Genomic DNA, 23,063 nt, shown 5'->3' with positions numbered 1-23,063 from the left:
TTTCAGCCTAACACACTTCCTAATTAACTTTCAGCCTAACACACTTCGTGGTTAACTTTCAGCCTAACGCACTTCCTGGTTTACTTTCAGTCTAACACACTTCCTAGTCAACTTTCAGTCTAACACACTTCCTAGTTAACTTTTAGCCAAACACTTCCTAGTTAACTTTCAGCCTAACACACTTCCTAATCAACTTTGAGCCTGACACACTTCCTAGTTAAATTGCAGCCTAACACACTTCCTGATTTACTTTCAGCTTAACACACTTCCTAGTTAACTTTCAGCTTAACACACTTCCTATTTATAAACTTTCAGCCTAACATTCCTAGTTAACTTTCAACCTAACTCACTTCCTAGTTGACTTTCAACCTAACACACTTCCTAATTAACTTTCAGCCTAACACTCTTCCAAGTTAACCTTCAGCCTAACACACACTTCGTAGTTAAGTTTCAGCCTAAGGGACTTCCTAGTTAACTTTCAGCCTAACACTCTTCCATGTTAACTTTCAGCCTAACACTTCCTAGTTAACTTTCAACCTAACACACTTCCTAGTTAACTTTCAAGCTAACACACTTCCTAGTTAACTTTCAACCTAACACACTTCCTAGTTAACTTTCAGCCTAACACACTTCCTAGTTAACTCTCAGCCTAACACACTTACTGGTTAACTTTCAGCCTAATACTCTTCCACGTTAACTTTCAGCCTAACAGACTTCCTAGTTAACTTTCAGCCTAACACACTTCCCAATTAACTTTCAGCTTAACAAGCGTCCTAGGTACCTTTCAGCCTAACACACTTCCTACTTAACTTTCAGCGTAACACACATCCTAGTTAACTTTCAGCCTAAACACATCTAAGTTGATTTTCAGCCTATGGGTATAGTACATTTCAGGATATGGGTATAGTACATTACCGGCAGGGTATGGGAATGGTACATTACCGGCAGGGTATGGGTATGGTACATTACCGGCAGGGTATGGGAATGGTACATTACCGGCAGGGTATGGGTATGGTACATTACCGGCAGGGTATGGGAATGGTACATTACCGGCAGGGTATGGGTATGGTACATTACCTGCAGGGTATGGGTATGGTACATTACCGGCAGGGTATGGGTATGGTACATTACCGGCAGGGTATGGGTATGGTACATTACCGGCAGGGTATGGGAATGGTACATTACCGGCAGGGTATGGGTATGGTACATTACCGGCAGGGTATGGGTATGGTACATTACCGGCAGGGTATGGGTATGGTACATTACCGGCAGGGTATGGGTATGGTACATTACCGGCAGGGTATGGGTATGGTACATTACCGGCAGGGTATGGGTATGGTACATTACCGGCAGGGTATGGGTATGGTACATTACCGGCAGGGTATGGGTATGGTACATTACCGGCAGGGTATGGGTATGGTACATTACCGGCAGGGTATGGGAATGGTACATTACCGGCAGGGTATGGGTATGGTACATTACCGGCAAAGGTATGGGAATGGTACATTACCGGCAGGATATAGGTATGGTACACTACCAGCAGGGTATGGGTATGGTACATTACCGGCAGGATATGGGTATGGTACACTACTGGGTATGGGCACGGGACCGTATCTCTGCCGGCAATGTATGCGCTTGGAACTGTATCTACCGGCAGGATATGGGCATGGGACGTGTCTCCGACGGCAGGATATGGGCACGGAACCGTATTCCTACCTAGGAGGCTACAGGCACAGCACCGTATATCTTGCTGGGAAGCTACTCATACGGATCCGTATTAGGTTAGTTAGGTTTTGAAGGGACTGCTTTTCATTTCGTATCATTACGTAAAGTTACGAAGGTTTAGGATAACTTTTCTTTCATAGTAACAAGTTGGGTTTGATGGTTTACATTTTATGGTTGGGATTGTGTTTTATATCAGTAATGATAGGCTGGGCTAGATGGTTTAGGGACTTTCGCTTAGGTTTGGTTGTGATAGGCTGGTTAAGTTAGGTTAAGTTGGGTTTTGTTGTGAAAGGCTGGGTTAGGGTAGGTTAGGTTGAGTTTTGTTGTGATAGGTTGGGTTAGGTTATGATAGGCTGGGTTAAATAGGTTAGGTTGGATTTTGTTGTGATAGGCTGGGTTAAATAGGTTAGGTTAGGTTGGGTTTTGTTGTGATAGGCTGGGTTAAATAGGTTAGGTTGGGTTTTGTTGTGATAGGCTAGGTTAAATAGGTGATGTTAGGTTGTGATAGGCTGGGTTGAATAAGTTAGGTTAGGTTGTGATAGGTTGGGTTAAATAGGTTAGGTTGTGATAGGTTGGGTTAAATAGGTTAGATTAGGTTGTGATAGGCCGGGTTAAATAGGTTAGGTTAGGCTGGGTTAAATAGGTTAGGTTGTGATAGACTGGGTTAAATAGGTTAGGTTGTGATAGGCTGGGTTAAATAAGTTAGATTAAGTTGTGATAGGCTGCTAAATAGGTTAGGTTAGGTTGTGATAGGCTGGGTTAAATAGGTTAGGTTAGGTTGTGATAGGCTGGGTTAAATAAGTAAGGTTAGGATAGGTTGCGATAGGCTGGGTTAAATATCTTAGATTAGGTCAGGTTGGATAGGCTGGGTTAGGTAAGTTAGATTAGGATAGGTTGTGATAGGCTGTGTCAAATAAGTTAGGTTAGGTTAGGTTGTGATACGCTGGGTCGTAGTTGTCTCGTCTTGTGTTGTGTGATGGAGTCTCGTAGTTGTCTCGTGTTGTTTGATGGGGTCTCGTAGTTGTCTCGTCTTGTGTTGTATGATGGGGTCTCGTAGTTGTCTCGTGTTGTTTGATGGGTCTCGTAGTTGTCTCGTGTTGTTTGATGGGGTCTCGTAGTTGTCTCGTCTTGTGTGATAGAATTTTGAATTCACAAACTAAGTTGTATTCTCGTCACGTATCGTGAGGTTGTATTCTCGTAGTTGTCTCGTGTTGTATGATGGGGTCTCGTAGTTGTTTCGTGTTGTATGATGGGGTCTCGTAGTTGTTTCGTGTTGTATGATGGGGTCTCGTAGTTGTTTCGTGTTGTATGATGGGGTCTCGTAGTTGTTTCGTGTTGTATGATGGGGTCTCGTAGTTGTCTCGTGTTGTATGATGGGGTCTCGTAGTTGTTTCGTGTTGTATGATGGGGTCTCGTAGTTGTTTCGTGTTGTATGATGGGGTCTCGTAGTTGTCTCGTGTTGTATGATGGGGTCTCGTAGTTGTTTCGTGTTGTATGATGGGGTCTCGTAGTTGTTTCGTGTTGTATGATGGGGTCTCGTAGTTGTTTCGTGTTGTATGATGGGGTCTCGTAGTTGTTTCGTGTTGTATGATGGGGTCTCGTAGTTGTCTCGTGTTGTATGATGGGGTCTCGTAGTTGTTTCGTGTTGTATGATGGGGTCTCGTAGTTGTTTCGTGTTGTATGATGGGGTCTCGTAGTTGTTTCGTGTTGTATGATGGGGTCTCGTAGTTGTTTCGTGTTGTATGATGGGGTCTCGTAGTTGTTTCGTGTTGTATGATGGGTCTCGTAGTTGTTTCGTGTTGTATGATGGGGTCTCGTAGTTGTTTCGTGTTGTATGATGGGGTCTCGTAGTTGTTTCGTGTTGTATGATGGGGTCTCGTAGTTGTTTCGTGTTGTATGATGGGGTCTCGTAGTTGTTTCGTGTTGTATGATGGGGTCTCGTAGTTGTCTCGTGTTGTATGATGGGGTCTCGTAGTTGTCTCGTTCTGGCTGGCTGCATATATTGCAGATTGGTGGATAATATTTACGTTATCGTACGATATTAAGACAAAGGTCATGTATCAGAAGACCAAGTGGAGTTATAATACAAGCGAGAACAAGATAACATTCCCAGGTAAGGTCAACATAGATGACCCAGCGTCTTAAACCTGTACAAGACGTAATGATGATGACAGACCTTGGTTCATGTAGCTTTATATGTAACTAATGAATGTTATCTACCTATTATAACAACATATGTAAACCAAGAAGACATCAGCCAACCACATCCTCTACGTGGAATGTAGAGTTATACAAGTATCACAACACTAAACACCTACCATTACGTTTGATGTTACCAGACTGAGTGTTGTACACCTACCATTACGTTTGATGTTACCAGACTGAGTGTTGTACACCTACCATTACGTTTGATGTTACCAGACTGAGTGTTGTACATCTACTATAACGTTTGATGTTACCAGACTGAGTGTTGTACATCTACCATAACGTTTGATGTTACCAGACTGAGTGTTGTACACCTACCATAACGTTTGATGTTACCAGGCTGAGTGTTGTACACCTACCATTAAGTTTCATGTTACCAGACTGAGTGTTGTACATCTACCATAACGTTTGCTGTTACCTGACTGAGTGTTGTACACCTACCATAACGTTTGATGTTACCAGGCTGAGTGATGTACACCTACCATAACGTTTCATGTTATAACACTGAGTGTTGTACACCTACCATAACGTTTCATGTTACCAGACTGAGTGATGTACACCTACCATTACGTTTCATGTTACAAGACTGAGTGTTGTACATCTAGTATCTCGTATCATATTACCAGACTAAGTGTTGTACACCGACCATTACGTTTCATGTTACAAGACTGAGTGTTGTTCACCTACCATTACGTTTCATATTACAAGACTGAGTGTTGTACACCTACCATCACGTTTCATGTTACCAGACTGAGTTTTGTATACCTACAATAACGATTCATGTTACCAGACTGAGTGTTGTACACCTACCATTACGTTTGATGTTATCAGACTGAGTGTTGTACACCTACCATCACCTTTCATGTTACCAGACTGAGTGTTATACACCTGCCATCACGTTTCATGTTACAAGACTGAGTGTTGTACATCTACCATTACGTTTCATGTTACCAGACTGAGTGTTGTACACCTACCATCACGTTTCATGTTACAAGACTGAGTGTTGTACACCTACCATTACGTTTGATGTTACCAGACTGAGTGTTGTACACCTACCGTAACGTTTGATGTTACCAGACTGAGTGTTGTACACCTACCATTACGTTTCATGTTACTAGACTGAGTGATGTACACCTACCATCACGTTTCATGTTACCAGACTGAGTGTTATACACCTACCATCACGTTTCATGTTACCAGACTGAGTGTTGTACACCTACCATCACGTTTCATGTTACAAGACTGAGTGTTGTACACCTACCATTACGTTTCATGTTACCAGACTGAGTGTTATACACCTACCATCACGTTTCATGTTACAAGACTGAGTGTTGTACACCTACTATCACGTTTCATGTTACAAGACTGAGTGATGTACACCTACCATCTCGTTTCATGTTACCAGACTGAGTGTTGTACACCTACCATCACGTTTCATGTTACAAGACTGAGTGTTGTACACCTACCATTACGTTTCATGTTGCTAGACTGAATGTTGTACACCTGCCATAACGTTTGCTGTTACCAGACTGAGTGTTGTACACCTACCATAACATTTGCGTTACCAGACTGAGTATTGTACACCTACCATAACGTTTGCTGTTACCAGACTGAGTGATGTACATCTACCATTACGTTTCATGTTACTAGACTGAGTATTGTACACCTACCATAACGTTTCATGTTACCAGACTGAGTGTTGTACACCTACCATAACGCTTCATTTTAACAGACTGAGTGTTGTACACCTGCCATACCGTTTCATGTTACAAGACTGATTGTTGTACACATCATAACGCTTCATGTTACCAGACTGAGTGTTGTACACCTATCATGGTGTACGATGTTACTAAGCAAGACAAGATTTATATTAACGTGAGCAACAAACAATTGTTGGGTCTTGAAGGATATACAACACCGACCGTGAAGAAACAACAACAACAACACATGGTACTACAAGCTGCAGCAGCTGGCAACGCTACCTGCACGTCCGCACACAACACACCCACGTGTCCAGCCCCCGTGACTCACACACACACACACACACACAATATATCCAGAGTTGTGATAACCAATCAGTCATCATCAACCGTGTCTTTATTATCATGATAACAGCATTATAGACCACGTGGTAACCAGCATTATTGACCATATGGTAACCAGCATTATTGACCACGTGGTAACCAGCATTATTGACCACGTGGTAACCAGCATTATTGACCATATGGTAACCAGCATTATTGACCACGTGGTAACCAGCATTATTGACCACGTGGTAACCAGCATTATTGACCATATGGTAACCAGCATTATAGACCACGTGGTAACCAGCATTATAGACCACGTGGTAACCAGCATTATTGACCAAGTGGTAACCAGCATTATTGACCACGTGGTAACCAGCATTATTGACCATATGGTAACCAGCATTATAGACCACGTGGTAACCAGCATTATAGACCACGTGGTAACCAGCATTATTGACCAAGTGGTAACCAGCATTATAGACCACGTGGTAACCAGCATTATAGACCACGTGGTAACCAGCATTATAGACCACGTGGTAACCAGCATTATTGACCAAGTGGTAACCAGCATTATTGACCACGTGGTAACCAGCATTATTGACCATATGGTAACCAGCATTATTGACCACGTGGTAACCAGCATTATTGACCAAGTGGTAACCAGCATTATTGACCACGTGGTAACCAGCATTATTGACCATATGGTAACCAGCATTATTGACCAAGTGGTAACCAGCATTATTGACCACGTGGTAACCAGCATTATTGACCATATGGTAACCAGCATTATAGACCACGTGGTAACCAGCATTATAGACCACGTGGTAACCAGCATTATTGACCAAGTGGTAACCAGCATTATTGACCACGTGGTAACCAGCATTATTGACCATATGGTAACCAGCATTATAGACCACGTGGTAACCAGCATTATAGACCACGTGGTAACCAGCATTATTGACCAAGTGGTAACCAGCATTATAGACCACGTGGTAACCAGCATTATAGACCACGTGGTAACCAGCATTATAGACCACGTGGTAACCAGCATTATAGACCACGTGGTAACCAGCATTATAGACCATATGGTAACCAGCATTATAGACCACGTGGTAATCAGCATTATAGACCACATAGTAACCAGCATTATAGACCACGTGGTAATCAGCATTATAGACCACATAACACCAGACCCTGCATGGTCTTCATCATAGTTATCACAGTAATAGATAATCTGAGTATATCTATCAACTGTACAATCCCGAGACTACACTGGTGGGGGCCCATCACTTGTACTGTACGGGGAGGGAGTTGTACACTGGTGGGGGCCCATCACTTGTACTGTACGGGGAGGGAGTTGTACACTGGTGGGGGCCCATCACTTGTACTGTACGGGGAGGGAGTTGTACACTGGTGGGGGCCCATCACTTGTACTGTACGGGGAGGGAGTTGTACACTGGTGGGGGCCCATCACTTGTACTGTACGGGGAGGGAGTTGTACACTGGTGGGGGCCCATCACTTGTACTGTACGGGGAGGGAGTTGTACACTGGTGGGGGCCCCATCACTTGTACTGTACGGGGAGGGAGTTGTACACTGGTGGGGGCCCATCACTTGTACTGTACGGGGAGGGAGTTGTACACTGGTGGGGGCCCATCACTTGTACTGTACGGGGAGGGAGTTGTACACTGGTGGGGGCCCATCACTTGTACTGTACGGGGAGGGAGTTGTACACTGGTGGGGGCCCCATCACTTGTACTGTACGGGGAGGGAGTTGTACACTGGTGGGGGCCCATCACTTGTACTGTACGGGGAGGGAGTTGTACACTGGTGGGGGCCCATCACTTGTACTGTACGGGGAGGGAGTTGTACACTGGTGGGGGCCCATCACTTGTACTGTACGGGGAGGGAGTTGTACACTGGTGGGGGCCCATCACTTGTACTGTACGGGGAGGGAGTTGTACACTGGTGGGGGCCCCATCACTTGTACTGTACGGGGAGGGAGTTGTACACTGGTGGGGGCCCCATCACTTGTACTGTACGGGGAGGGAGTTGTACACTGGTGGGGGACCCATCACTTGTACTGTACGGGGAGGGAGTTGTTCACTGGTGGGGGCCCCATCACTTGTACTGTACGGGGAGGGAGTTGTACACTGGTGGGGGCCCCATCACTTGTTCTGTACGGGGAGGGAGTTGTACACTGGTGGGGGCCCATCACTTGTACTGTACGGGGAGGGAGTTGTACACTGGTGGGGGCCCATCACTTGTACTGTACGGGGAGGGAGTTGTACACTGGTGGGGGCCCCATCACTTGTACTGTACGGGGAGGGAGTTGTACACTGGTGGGGGCCCCATCACTTGTACTGTACGGGGAGGGAGTTGTACACTGGTGGGGGCCCCATCACTTGTACTGTACGGGGAGGGAGTTGTACACTGGTGGGGGCCCCATCACTTGTACTGTACGGGGAGGGAGTTGTACACTGGTGGGGAACCCATCACTTGTACTGTACGGGGAGGGAGTTGTACACTGGTGGGGTCCCCATCACTTGTACTGTACGGGGAGGGAGTTGTACACTGGTGGGGGCCCATCACTTGTACTGTACGGCGAGGGAGTTGTACACTGGTGGGTCCCCATCACTTGTACTGTACGGGGAGGGAGTTGTACACTGGTGGGGGCCCCATCACTTGTACTGTACGGGGAGGGAGTTGTACACTGGTGGGGGCCCCATCACTTGTACTGTACGGGGATGGAGTTGTACACTGGTGGGAACCCATCACTTGTACTGTACGGGGAGGGAGTTGTACACTGGTGGGGGCCCCATCACTTGTACTGTACGGGGAGGGAGTTGTACACTGGTGGGGGCCCCATCACTTGTACTGTACGGCGAGGGAGTTGTACACTGGTGGGGAACCCATCACTTGTACTGTACGGGGAGGGAGTTGTACACTGGTGGGGGCCCCATCACTTGTACTGTACGGGGAGGGAGTTGTACACTGGTGGGGGCCCATCACTTGTACTGTACGGGGAGGGAGTTTTACACTGGTGGGGGCCCCATCACTTGTACTGTACGGGGAGGGAGTTGTACACTGGTGGGGGCCCATCACTTGTACTGTACGGCGAGGGAGTTGTACACTGGTGGGGTTCCCATCTCTTGTACTGTACGGTGAGGGAGTTGTACACTGGTGGGGGCCCATCTCTTGTACTGCACGGGGAGGGAGTTGTACACTGGTGGGGGCCCCATCACTTGTACTGTACGGGGAGGGAGTTGTACACTGGTGGGGTCCCCATCTCTTGTACTGTACGGGGAGGGAGTTGTACACTGGTGGGGGCTCATCTCTTGTACTGTACGGGGAGGGAGTTGTACACTGGTGGGGGCCCATCTCTTGTACTGTACGGGGAGGGAGTTGTACACTGGTGGGGTCCCCATCTCTTGTACTGTACGGGGAGCGAGTTGTACACTGGTGGGGGCCCATCTCTTGTACTGTACGTGGAGGGAGTTGTACACTGGTGGGGTCCCCATCTCTTGTACTGTACGGGGAGGGAGTTGTACACTGGTGGGCCCCATCTCTTGTACTGTACGTGGAGGGAGTTGTACACTGGTGGGGTCCCCATCTCTTGTACTGTACGGGGAGGGAGTTGTACACTGGTGAACCCCATCTCTTGTACTGTACGGGGAGGGAGTTGTACACTGGTGGGGGCCCATCACTTGTACTGTACGGGGAGGGAGTTGTACACTGGTGGGGTCCCCATCTCTTGTACTGTACGGGGAGGGAGTTGTACACTGGTGGACCCCATCTCTTGTACTGTACGGGGAGGGAGTTGTACACTGGTGGGGGCCTATCACTTGTACTGTACGGGGAGGGAGTTGTACACTGGTGGGGTCCCCATCTCTTGTACTGTACGGGGAGGGAGTTGTACACTGGTGGGGGCCCATCTCTTGTACTGTACGGGGAGGGAGTTGTACACTGATGGGGGCCCCATCACTTGTACATTCTCCTGTGTTTCACTGCTTCCTACTGTGTTGGGCACCGATAACTCAAGTTAACTTCGATAACGATAATCATATAACCCCAATTATTAAGTCCGATATCAATAATCTGATAATTTAATTAGTTATCGGATGTTAACGATAATCCCATACCGATAACTTTTTAGGTAAAGGAAATGATAAAATCAAGATGGAAGCTTCAGTCTCATAAGAAAATGTTATTTTATTCTAAAAAGCAAGAATCAATAAACATATTCAACAAGTTTGCAACCAATTTTTTTTTATTAATTTTGAAATAGATTTTCTTCACCATTGAGAAATGCAATAATTTGAAAGCCTGGTTAAGCCAAGATGAACTTAGTTATGTGGATGATTATGATGGCGGGATTATGTTGGAACATGATATTATCCTACATGATGATGGCTGATGGTGGTCACGTGACTGATGAGTTGACACACACACACATACACACACACACACACACGCACATATACAGACACACACACACGCACGCACGCACGCACACGCACGCACGCACGCACGCACACACATACAGACACACACACACACACACACACACACACACACACACACACACACACACACACACACACACACATACAGACACACACACACACACACACACACACACACACACACACACACACACACACACACAGGGTCAGGCTAAGACTGAGGCGATCTCAAGGTCGAGAACTTGTAGTGACCAGGTGGTAAGAGAGAACTTGTACTGACCAGATGGTAAGAGAGAACTTGTAGTGACCAGATGGTAAGAGAGAACTTGTAGTGACCGGATGGTAAGAGAGAACTTGTACTGACCAGGTGGTAAGAGAGAACTTGTAGTGACCAGGTGGTAAGAGAGAACTTGTAGTGACCAGATGGTAAGAGAGAACTTGTACTGACCAGGTGGTAAGAGAGAACTTGTAGTGACCAGATGGTAAGAGAGAACTTGTAGTGACCAGATGGTAAGAGAGAACTTGTAGTGACCAGATGGTAAGAGAGAACTTGTAGTGACCGGATGGTAAGAGAGAACTTGTAGTGACCGGATGGTAAGAGAGAACTTGTAGTGACCAGATGGTAAGAGAGAACTTGTACTGACCAGGTGGTAAGAGAGAACTTGTAGTGACCAGGTGGTAAGAGAGAACTTGTAGTGACCAGATGGTAAGAGAGAACTTGCAGTGACCAGGTGGTAAGAGAGAACTTGTGGTGACCAGATGGTAAGAGAGAACTTGCAGTGACCAGATGGTAAGAGAGAACTTGTGGTGACCAGATGGTAAGAGAGAACTTGTAGTGACCAGATGGTAAGAGAGAACTTGTAGTGACCAGATGGTAAGAGAGAACTTGTAGTGACCAGGTGGTAAGAGAGAACTTGTAGTGACCAGGTGGTAAGAGAGAACTTGTAGTGACCAGATGGTAAGAGAGAACTTGTAGTGACCAGATGGTAAGAGAGAACTTGCAGTGACCAGGTGGTAAGAGAGAACTTGTGGTGACCAGATGGTAAGAGAGAACTTGCAGTGACCAGATGGTAAGAGAGAACTTGTGGTGACCAGATGGTAAGAGAGAACTTGTAGTGACCAGATGGTAAGAGAGAACTTGTAGTGACCAGATGGTAAGAGAGAACTTGTAGTGACCGGATGGTAAGAGAGAACTTGTAGTGACCAGGTGGTAAGAGAGAACTTGTAGTGACCAGATGGTAAGAGAGAACTTGTAGTGACCAGATGGTAAGAGAGAACTTATAGTGACCGGATGGTAAGAGAGAACTTGTAGTGACCAGATGGTAAGAGAGAACTTGTGGTGACCAGATGGTAAGAAAGAACTTGTAGTGACCAGCTGGTAAGAGAGAACTTGTAATGACCAGATGGTAAGAGAGAACTTGTGACCGGACCGTAAAAGAGAACTTGTAGTGACCAGATGGTAAGAGAGAACTTGTAGTGACCAGATGGTAAGAGAGAACTTGTAGTGACCAGACCGTAAGAGAGAACTTGTAGTGACCAGACCGTAAGAGAGAACTTGTAGTGACCAGATGGTAAGACAGAACTTGTAGTGACCAGATGGTAAGAGAGAACTTTTAGTGACCAGATGGTAAGAGAGAACTTGTAGTGACCAGATGGTAAGAGAGAACTTGTAGTGACCAGACCGTAAGAGAAATTTGTAGTGACCAGATGGTATGAGAGAACTTGTAGTGACCAGACCGTAAGAGAGAACTTGTAGGGACCAGATCGTAAGAGAGAAATTGTTGTGACCAGATGATAAGAGAACTTGTAGTGACCAGATGGTAAGAGAGAACTTGTAGTGACCAGGTGGTAAGAGAGAACTTGTAGTGACCAGATGGTAAGAGAGAACTTGTAGTGACCGGATGGTAAGAGAGAACTTGTAGTGACCAGGTGGTAAGAGAGAACTTGTAGTGACCAGATGGTAAGAGAGAACTTGTAGTGACCAGATGGTAAGAGAGAACTTATAGTGACCGGATGGTAAGAGAGAACTTGTAGCGACCAGATGGTAAGAGAGAACTTGTAGTGACCAGATGGTAAGAAAGAACTTGTAGTGACCAGCTGGTAAGAGAGAACTTGTAATGACCAGATGGTAAGAGAGAACTTGTAGTGACCGGACCGTAAAAGAGAACTTGCAGTGACCAGATGGTAAGAGAGAACTTGTAGTGACCAGATGGTAAGAGAGAACTTGTAGTGACCAGACCGTAAGAGAGAACTTGTAGTGACCAGATGGTAAGAGAGAACTTGTAGTGACCAGATGGTATGAGAGAACTTGTAGTGACCAGATGGTAAGAGAGAACTTGTAGTGACCAGATGGTAAGAGAGAACTTGTAGTGACCAGATGGTAAGAGAGAACTTGTAGTGACCAGACCGTAAGAGAAATTTGTAGTGACCAGATGGTATGAGAGAACTTGTAGTGACCAGACCGTAAGAGAGAACTTGTAGGGACCAGATCGTATGAGAGAAATTGTTGTGACCAGATGATAAGAGAATTTGTAGTGACCAGATGGTAAGAGAGAACTTGTAGTGACCAGATGGTAAGAGAACTTGTAGTGACCAGATGGTAAGAGAGAACTTGTAGTGACCAGATGGTAAGAGAGAACTTGTGGTGACCAGATGGTAAGAGAACTTGTGACCAGATGGTAAGAGAGAACTTGTAGTGACCAGACCGTAAGAGAGAACTTGTAGTGACCAGATCGTAAGAGAGAGCTTGTAGTGACCAGACCGTAAGAGAGAGCTTGTAGTGACCAGATGGTAAGATTGAATTTGTAGTGACCAGATGGTAAGATAGAACTTGTAGTGACCAGATGGTAAGATAGAACTTGTTACCAGATGGTAAGAGAGAACTTTTAGTGACCAGATGGTGAGAGAACTTGTAGTGACCAGACCGTAAGAGAACTTGCAATGACCAGATGGTAAGAGAGAACTTGTAGTCACCAGATGGTAAGAGAGAACTTGTAGTGACCAGACCGTAAGAGAGAGCTTGTAGTGACCAGATGGTAAGATAGAACTTGTAGTGACCAGATGGTAAGATAGAACTTGTTACCAGATGGTAAGAGAGAACTTTTAGTGACCAGATGGTGAGAGAACTTGTAGTGACCAGACCGTAAGAGAACTTGCAATGACCAGATGGTAAGAGAGAACTTGTAGTGACCAGACCGTAAGAGAACTTGCAATGACCAGATGGTAAGAGAGAACTTGCAATGACCAGATGGTAAGAGAGAACTTGCAATGACCAGATGGTAAGAGAGAACTTGCAATGACCAGATGGTAAGAGAGAACTTGTAGTCACCAGATGGTAAGAGAGAACTTGTAGTGACCAGATGGTAAGAGAGAACTTGTAGTCACCAGATGGTAAGAGAGAACTTGCAATGACCAGATGGTAAGAGAGAACTTGTAGTCACCAGATGGTAAGAGAGAACTTGTAGTCACCAGATGGTAAGAGAGAACTTGCAATGACCAGATGGTAAGAGAGAACTTGTAGTGACCAGGTGGTAAGAGAGAACTTGTAGTGACCAGATGGTAAGAGAGAACTTGTAGTCACCAGATGGTAAGAGAGAACTTGTAGTCACCAGATGGTAAGAGAGAACTTGCAATGACCAGATGGTAAGAGAGAACTTGCAATGACCAGATGGTAAGAGAGAACTTGTAGTCACCAGATGGTAAGAGAGAACTTGTAGTGACCAGATGGTAAGAGAGAACTTGTAGTCACCAGATGGTAAGAGAGAACTTGCAATGACCAGATGGTAAGAGAGAACTTGTAGTCACCAGATGGTAAGAGAGAACTTGTAGTCACCAGATGGTAAGAGAGAACTTGTAGTGACCAGATGGTAAGAGAGAACTTGTAGTCACCAGATGGTAAGAGAGAACTTGTAGTGACCAGATGGTAAGAGAGAACTTGTAGTGACCAGATGGTAAGAGAGAACTTGTAGTGACCAGACCGTAAGAGAGAACTTGTAGTGACAAGATCGTAAGAGAACTTATAGTACTGATCATTGTCAAGTTGACATCAGATGACGCTGAACAAGGAATATTATTGTTCATCCATCCACTGTGTGTGTGTGTGTGTGTGTGTGTGTGTGTGTATGACAGGATATCTTGGTTTAAGTACAATCTATCCCTTTTATAGATCATGTTATCCTATTTATGTTGAGACAAAAGAAAGGACATTCCATATCTGTCCTTTTTAAACTATTGTTAAGCTTCTTTATACATATTATTAGTTAACAAATTTTTTCAATCTTTATAGAATTTTTTCTTTCATAATCGATGAATGTTCAGGAACAGGATGCATGAACACGTCCGCTTCCACTTGTAACCTTGTTCTGTACCTGTTCTGTACAGGAGGGGGGGGAGGGGGGAGTGCAACTTTGTTCTGTACCTGTTCAGTACAAGAAGAGTATAAAGGAGAGAGAGAGAGAGAGGGGGGGGGGTTCAGTAATGGCTTGTTTGATAGCTTATTATCATTAACATAAAAATGTAAAGTCAAGATTTTGATCTGTTTCTAACACTTGGTTCTTTTACGAATCATGTAATTTTCATCACTATATAGAAGTAACAGAAATGGATAATTACTTCATTATCTTGGACATACGAAACATAAATAGCATATCTGTGCTATATATATATATATATATATATATATATATATATATATATATATATATATATATATATATATATTTTTTTTTTTTTTTTTTCAAACTATTCGCCATTTCCCGCGTTAGCGAGGTAGCGTTACGAACAGAGAACTGGGCCACTGAGGGAATATCCTCACCTGGCCCCCTTCTATGTTCCTTCTTTTGGAAAATTAAAAAAAATTGAGAGGGGAGGATTTCCAGCCCCCCGCTCCCTCCTCTTTTAGTCGCCTTCTACGACACGCAGGGAATACGTGGGAAGTATTCTTAATCCCCTATCCCCAGGGATAATATATATATATATATATATATATATATATATATATATATATATATATATATATATATATATATATATATATTATATTTTATTCTTATTATACTTTGTCGCTGTCTCCCGCGTTTGCGAGGTAGCGCAAGGAAACAGACGAAAGAAATGGCCCCCCCCCCCCATACACATGTATATACATACGTCCACACACGCAAATATACATACCTACACAGCTTTCCATGGTTTACCATTATATATATATATATATATATGTATATATATATATATATATATATATATATATATATATATATATATATATATATATATAATGGAAAGGATCACAGTTTTGCCCATGATCAAGATATTCCTATGAGTCCACGGGGAAAACGAAACACGAAAAGTTCCCAAGTGCACTTTCGTATAATAATCACATCATCAGGGGAGACACAAGAGAGAAATATAAGTCAGTTGATATACATCGAAGAGACGAAGCTAGGACGCCATTTGGTAAACATGTGATTGTCCAAGACATATCAAATGGCGTCCTAGCTTCGTCTCTTCGATGTATATCAACTGACTTATATTTCTCTCTTGTGTCTCCCCTGATGATGTGATTATTATACGAAAGTGCACTTGGGAACTTTTCGTGTTTCGTTTTCCCCGTGGACTCATAGGAATATCTTGATCACGCGCAAAATTGTGATCCTTTCCAATATATATATATATATATATATATATATATATATATATATATATATATATATATATATATATATATATATATATACGTGTGTACGAGTGGATGGGCCATTCTTCGTCTGTTTCCTGGCGCTACCTCGCTGATGAGAAACCGATTATGTATAATAAAATGAATAATAATGATATATATGATAGAGTTGATGGAGATGCTCTGTGGAAGGTATTAAGAGTATATGGTGAGTGAGGTAAGTTGCTGGAAGCAGTGAAAAGTTTTTACCAAGAATGTAAGGCATGTGTGCGAGTAAGAAGAGAGGAGAGTGAATGGTTCCCAGTGAATGTCCGTTTACGGCAGGGGTGCGTGATGTCTCCATGGTTGTTAAATTTGTCGCCTCTTACTCTTCTCTCATCCATGGAGGGTAAAATAAGGCCTTTAACCTTTATGATGCTCTGGCTCTCATTTTGTTGTTCCTCTGGACCCTCTTTATTAGCTCTTTGTTTTGTAGATATGACGACCAAACTTGTTTATAATTTGATCTAGTTGTGTATGATATGAACTGCACGTTGTGTATAATATAGCATACATGGGATAGAGTAAATAATGGAAATATAGTATACAGGAGGCGATATGCTGTCATTGGACTGAGCTGGGGCAAATGAAGCAGTCGGGGGAGCCATGGAAAGGTCTATGGGGCCTGGCATAGGATATTGGGCTGTGGTTTTGATGCATTATATTCGACAGCTAGAGAGTAGATTTAAGTGAATGAGACCTTTTTGTTGTGGGTTTGCCTTGCTGATACAGGAAATAGAAAACATGTATGAAGAAAAATAAGTAAAGATTTATCAAAATGTTTTGTAGATATTGCTGTGAAGTCTACTCTGTATTTGTTTCTGTCCTCTACATTTAATATTTCTTAGTCATTCTTGAGACTTGCATTATCCCAGAAGTTTCTGTGAATCTGCATGAGCTTTTTTGTATGTTTTTTTTTAGATAATGACTTCTAACCCCATGATTATAATATCTCTCATTCAGTACCCTTGAAATGTTTATCTTTTGCTGCTACTAATTTAGCTTTCTTTCTTTCTCAGACAAGCAGAACTCCAACAAATCATCAGCAGTTATTTTCTCCCTATTTCAATTTTATCATTAGCATAGTGCAAGAACAGTGAACTTGAATTAGATATGGTGTTTGTTTTAACAGCTACATTGTCTGATGATGGGGGCTTCATGGCAGCGCTCACAGCAGCAGGTCCAGACACTCGTAAGAAGGTGACCAGAAAAAGGAAATCCAGTGAAAGCGACTCCAGAGACAGCAAGGAAATGGCAGGAAAGGAAGAGGATAAGAAGGAAGAGGAAGTTGGGTCACCCACCTCTTCACCTACCAAGGTGGATGACAAGGGCGGTATTTTATCTCCCACCAGCGTCCGACCTACTTTTAATGTAAGTGTGACTTTACTGCTTTGATTGGTCAGAGCCCTGAACATGCAGTTGGTTGTGAGGTTTTCATGGCATACAGGGAATTAGAGTTAAGTGGTATACATGTCTGAACCAGGACATATGAAATGGTCAGAGAAAATATCAAGATCTAAAGGGCTTGATTTTGGATGGGACCCTGGTTTTAGTGCATTACGTATTACAGCTAAAGAGTTGATGTGTAAAAATGACACCATTATTCGTCTGTTCCCTGTGCCATCTGGCAGAGAGAAATGGCAGACAAGGCAGGTTTGGATGGTATTGCAGTGGAATTTATTAAAAAAGGGTGTGACTGCGTTGTTGACTGGTTGGTAAGGTTATTTAATGTATGTGTGACTCATGGTGAGGTGCCTGAGGATTGGAGGAATGCTTGCATAGTGCCATTGTACAAAGGCAAAGGGGATAAAAGTGGGTGTTCAAATTACGGAGGTATAAGTTTGTTGAGTATTCCTGGTAAATTATATGGGAGGGTATTGATTGAGAGGGTGAAGGCATGTACAGAGCATCAGATTGGGGAAGAGCAGTGTGGTTTCAGAAGTGGTAGAGGATGTGTGGATCAGGTGTTTGCTTTGAAGAATGTATGTAAGAAATAATTAGAAAAGCAAATGGATCTGTATGTAGCATTTATGGATCTGGAGAAAGCATATGATAGGATTGATAGAGGTGCTTTGTGGAAAATTTTAAGAGTATGTTGTGTGGGAGATAAGTAACTAGAAGCAGCGAAAAGTTTTAATAACGGATGTAAGGCATATGTATGAGTAGGAAGAGAGGAGAGTTATTGGTTTCCAGTGAATGTCGGTTTGCGGCAGGGGTGTGTGATGTCCCCATGGTTGTTTAATTTGTTTATGGATGGCGTGGTTAGGGAGGTAGTGCCAGAAAACAGACAAAGAATGGCCCAACCATTCATATAAACATAAATGCCCATACACGCACATATACATACACATACATATCAACATATACATTCACAGTCATATACGTATATGCACATGTACATATTCATACTTGCTTGTCTTCATCCATTCCTGTCGCTACCATGCCACACAGGAAATAGTGTCATTACCCCCTGCTTCAACGAGGTAGTGCCAGGGAAACAGACATAAATGGCCACATTCACTCACTCTCAGTCTGTAGCTGTCATGTGAAATGCACCAAAACCATAGCTATCCATGCACATCCAGGCCCCGCAGACCTCTCCATGGTTTACCTGAGACGCTTCACATGCCCTGGTTCAGTCCATTGACAGCACGTTGACCCCAGTATACCACGTTGTTCCAATTTACTCTAGTTCTTGCATGCCTCTCACCCTCCTTTATGTTCAGGCCCCAGTCGCTCAAAATATTTTTCACTCCATCCTTCCACCTCCAGTTTGTTCTCCTGCTTCTCCTTGTTTTCTTCACCTCTGACACAGGTATCCTCTTTGTCAATCTTTCCTCACTCATTCTCTCCATATGTCCAAACCATTTCAACACACCCTCTTCTGCTCTCTCAACCACACCCTTTTTATTTCCACACATCTCTCTTACCCTTTCATTACTTAATCAAACCACCTCACAACACATATTGTCCTCAAACATTTCATTTCCAACACATCCACCCTCCTCCATACAACCCCATCTATAGCCCACGCCTTGCAACCATATAACATTGTTGGATTTTCTATTCCTTCAAACATACCCATTTTTGCTCTCCGAGATAACGTTCTCTCCTCTACAAATCTTCACCTTCGCCCCCACAAGATAGTGATCAGATATCCCTCCAGCTGCACCTCTCAGCACATTTAACATCCAAAAGTCTCTCTTTTACTCACCTGTCAGTTGACACATAGTCCAATAAGGCCCTTTAACCATCTCTCCTACTCATATATGTATACTTATGTATATATCTCTTTTTAAATCAGGTAGTCCCAATCACCTGTTCTTTTTCAGCACACAAATCCACAAGCTCTTCACCATTTCCATTTACAACACTCAACACTCCATGTACACCAGTTATACCCTCAACTGCCACATTACTCACCTTCACATTTAAATCACCCATCACTATAACTCATGCATCAAAGCTGCTGACACACTCACTCAGCTGCTCCCAAACCACTTGCCTCTCATGATCTTTCATCTCATGACCAGGTGCATAGGCATCTCTATCCATCCACTTTCAGTTTTACCCAGATCAATGTAGAATTTACTTTCTTACACTCTATCGCATACTCCCACAACTCCTGCTTCAGGAGTAGTGCCACTCCTTCCTTAGCTCTTGTCTTCTCACCAACCCCTGACTTTACTCCCAAGATTTTCCCAAACCACTCCTCCCCTTTACCCTTGAGCTTCGTTTCACTCAGAGCCAAAATAATCAGGTTTTTTTACTCAAACATACTACCTATCTCTCATTTCTTCTCATCTTGTTTACATTCACACATATTCAGACACCTCAATCTGAGCCTTCGAGGAGGATGAGCACTCCCTGCTTGACTCCTTCCTGTGTTTCCCTTTTTAGAAATTTAAATACAAGGAGGGGGTTTCCAGCCCCTTACTCCTGCCCCCTTTAGAGGGCTGAGAGAGGATTTTTCATACTTGTAACAAGCTGCTGTGTGAGGAAGCTTATTAATGAACTGAAACTTGCATTTTCTAACGCATTGTACATGTAAGTACATGTACATAGTACATGTAAGCAGTGGTAAAGTATGTTTGTCAAGCTCTTCCACCAAAACTCTAAATTGTCAACTTCCTCATCTCACTTTATTCATATGTCCACACCACTTTGGACTTTGTATCAAGTGTATGCAAGAGTGCACATAGGATTTTTTTTAGTATTCATATTCAGTACATGTGTGGTAAGTACATTAATTTGAATAAAATGCTGTAATGATGTGATAGTAGTGGTTCAGAAGTTTGCAGTAACATTGAATTACATCGTTTTTGTTTTTTGTTTAGTTTGTGCATATGTTTATTTCTAAGATACAAACAAATGGACAGGGAGAGGGATATAAAAGGGGGCAGGTAGAGTGAAGATTTAGATATAAAGTATGTTATATCAAAACACCTTTGTTAGCTTTCATTCATATGCATAGTGCATTTTAATTGATAATGCCTTTCTTGCAGTTTTACCAAGAAACGTTAAAGGATGAGGATGATGATGATGACAAAGTAAAAAATGAAGCTAACAAGACAGAGAATACTGATAATGAAGAAAAGGAGATGGAGACTGCAGAACGTGATGAGGAAAAGGATGAGAGTAACAAGGAGAATGAGAACCAAGATGAGGATGTTGAGATGAAGGAGGAGTGCAGCGAGAAAGACTCCAGTGATGAGAAGATGGATGTGGAAGAAAGTGAGGAGAAGGAATCAACTGTACTGCCTGGGGAAGGTGATGGTAGCATTGGTGGCAGTGTTAGTGAAACTGGTACGTTGTGATGGTGATGGTGTTAGTTTTAGTGCTAATGTTTGTTTTCAAGCTGGTGGGTATGGCTACAAACAACACTGCTTTAAGCATGTTATGTGCTGTTTAACAGTATATATTAGGCATTTCAGTACTGTAATTGCAAACTGGAAGACTGAAAAAATAATCAACACTTAAACTTTATTTTAAAAACCAATTCACAATAAGTCCATCATAGCTCTTTACAGAATTAAATACAAGTTTATGATTGATTTGCAGGAGATTTTCAAGTAAGAAGGTAATACATTAATAGTAAAAGAAGTACATCAAAACTTGTGTCATCAGTGTTCTTGTAACTAATTGTTAGGAAAGTTATGAAGGAAGTAATTTAAATGGTTTCATAGAACTCAACTCAAACACAAATTGCATACTCCAGTCCACCAGTTTTCGATTATTGAACAAAATCACATTCACTGTTAAATTATGTTGATGAATTGGTTTAGTGGAATGATTTTACACTGCATGGTATTACACAAATTTATGTTTGGATAACTTCAGTGATGTGCATGCTTTGATAAATTATTATCATTTATTATACTTGAACGTTATTTCGTGCATCAGCGAGGTGGTGCCAGGAAGCAGATAAAGAACGACCCATCCACTCATATGCACATATATATATATACATAAATGCCCATACATGTACATATACATACCAACATATGCGCATATTTTTTTTATCATTATCATACTTGATTGCCGTTTCCCGCATCAGTGAGGTTGCGTCAGGAAATAGATGAAGAATGGCCCATCCACTCGTATACACCTATATATACATAAATGCCCATACACACAGATATACATGCATATACATATACATATCAACATATACACATATACATACACGTACACAGACATATGCATGTATACACATGTACATATTCATACTTGCTTGCCTTCATCCATTCCTGGTGCTAACCTGCCCCACAGGCAACTGCATTGCTACCCCCTGCTTCAGCGACATAGCACCAAGAAAACAGACAAAAAAGGCTACATTCAGTCACACTCAGTCTCTAGCTGTCATGTGTATGCAAATCCCTATCCACATCCAGGCCCCACAGACCTTTCCATGGTTTACCCCAGACATTTCACATGCCATGGTTCAGTCCATTGATGCCACATCAACCCTGTTATACCACATCGTTCCAATTCACTCTGTTCCTTGCACGCCTATCATCCTCCTGTATGTTCGGGCCCTGATTGCTCAAAATCTTTTTCACTCCCATCCTTCCACCTCCAATTTGGTCTCCCTTTTCTTGTTCCCTTCACCTCTGACACATATATCCTCTTTGTCAATCTTTCCTCTCTCATTCACTCGATATGACCAAACCATTTCAACACACCCTCTTCTACTCTTTCAACCACATTCTTTTTATTTCCACACTTCTCTCTTACCCTTATATTACTTACTCAATCAAACCACCTCACACCACATGTTGTCCTCAGTCATTTCATTTCCAACACATCTGCCCTCCTCTGTACAACCCTGTCTACAGCCCATGCCTCACAACCATATAGTATTGTTGGAATGACTATTCCTTCAAACATACTCATTTTGCTCTCTGAGATAATGTCCTCTCCTTCCACACATTCTTCATCACTCCCAGAACCTTCAACCCCTCCCCCACCCTGTGACTTACTTGTGCTTCCATGGTTCCATTTGCTGCTAAGTCAACTCCCGGATATCTAAAGCACTTCACTTCCTCCAACCTTTCTCCATTCAAACTTTTATTCTAATTAACTTGTCCCTCAATCCTGCTGAACCTAATAGCCTTACTCTTATTCACATTTACTCTCAACTTTCTCCTTTCACACACTTCCAAACTCAGTCACCAACTTTTGCAGTGTCTCACTTGAATCAGCCACCAGTGCTGTATCATCGGCAAACAGCAACTGACTCACTTCCCAGGCCCTCTCATCCCCGACAGACTGCATACTTGTCCATTTACCTCCCTAACCATCACATCCATAAACAAATTTAACAACCATGGTGACACCACACACCCCTGCCTTAGACCAACCTTCACTGGGAACCAGTTGCTCTCCTCTCTTCCTGCTTGTACACATGCCTAACATCCTTGTTAAA

At 43.1% G+C, this 23,063-nt stretch overlaps 1 protein-coding gene across 1 annotated transcript in view; it reads left to right on the top strand.

Moving 5' to 3' along the window:
• LOC139762956 (uncharacterized) overlaps window positions 1-23,063 on the top strand; it is a 405,421-nt gene that overhangs the window by 343,187 nt on the left and 39,171 nt on the right. The window contains exons 6-7 of the mRNA XM_071688281.1: window positions 17,268-17,506; window positions 20,641-20,941. Of these exons, the coding sequence (XP_071544382.1) occupies window positions 17,268-17,506; window positions 20,641-20,941 (540 nt within the window). The remainder of the gene's footprint in view (window positions 1-17,267; window positions 17,507-20,640; window positions 20,942-23,063) is intronic.

The sequence above is a fragment of the Panulirus ornatus genome, chromosome 45 (assembly GCF_036320965.1).
Source record: "Panulirus ornatus isolate Po-2019 chromosome 45, ASM3632096v1, whole genome shotgun sequence".
Classification (NCBI taxonomy): Eukaryota; Metazoa; Arthropoda; class Malacostraca; order Decapoda; family Palinuridae; genus Panulirus; species Panulirus ornatus.
This window is presented reverse-complemented; position numbering and strand designations above follow the sequence as displayed.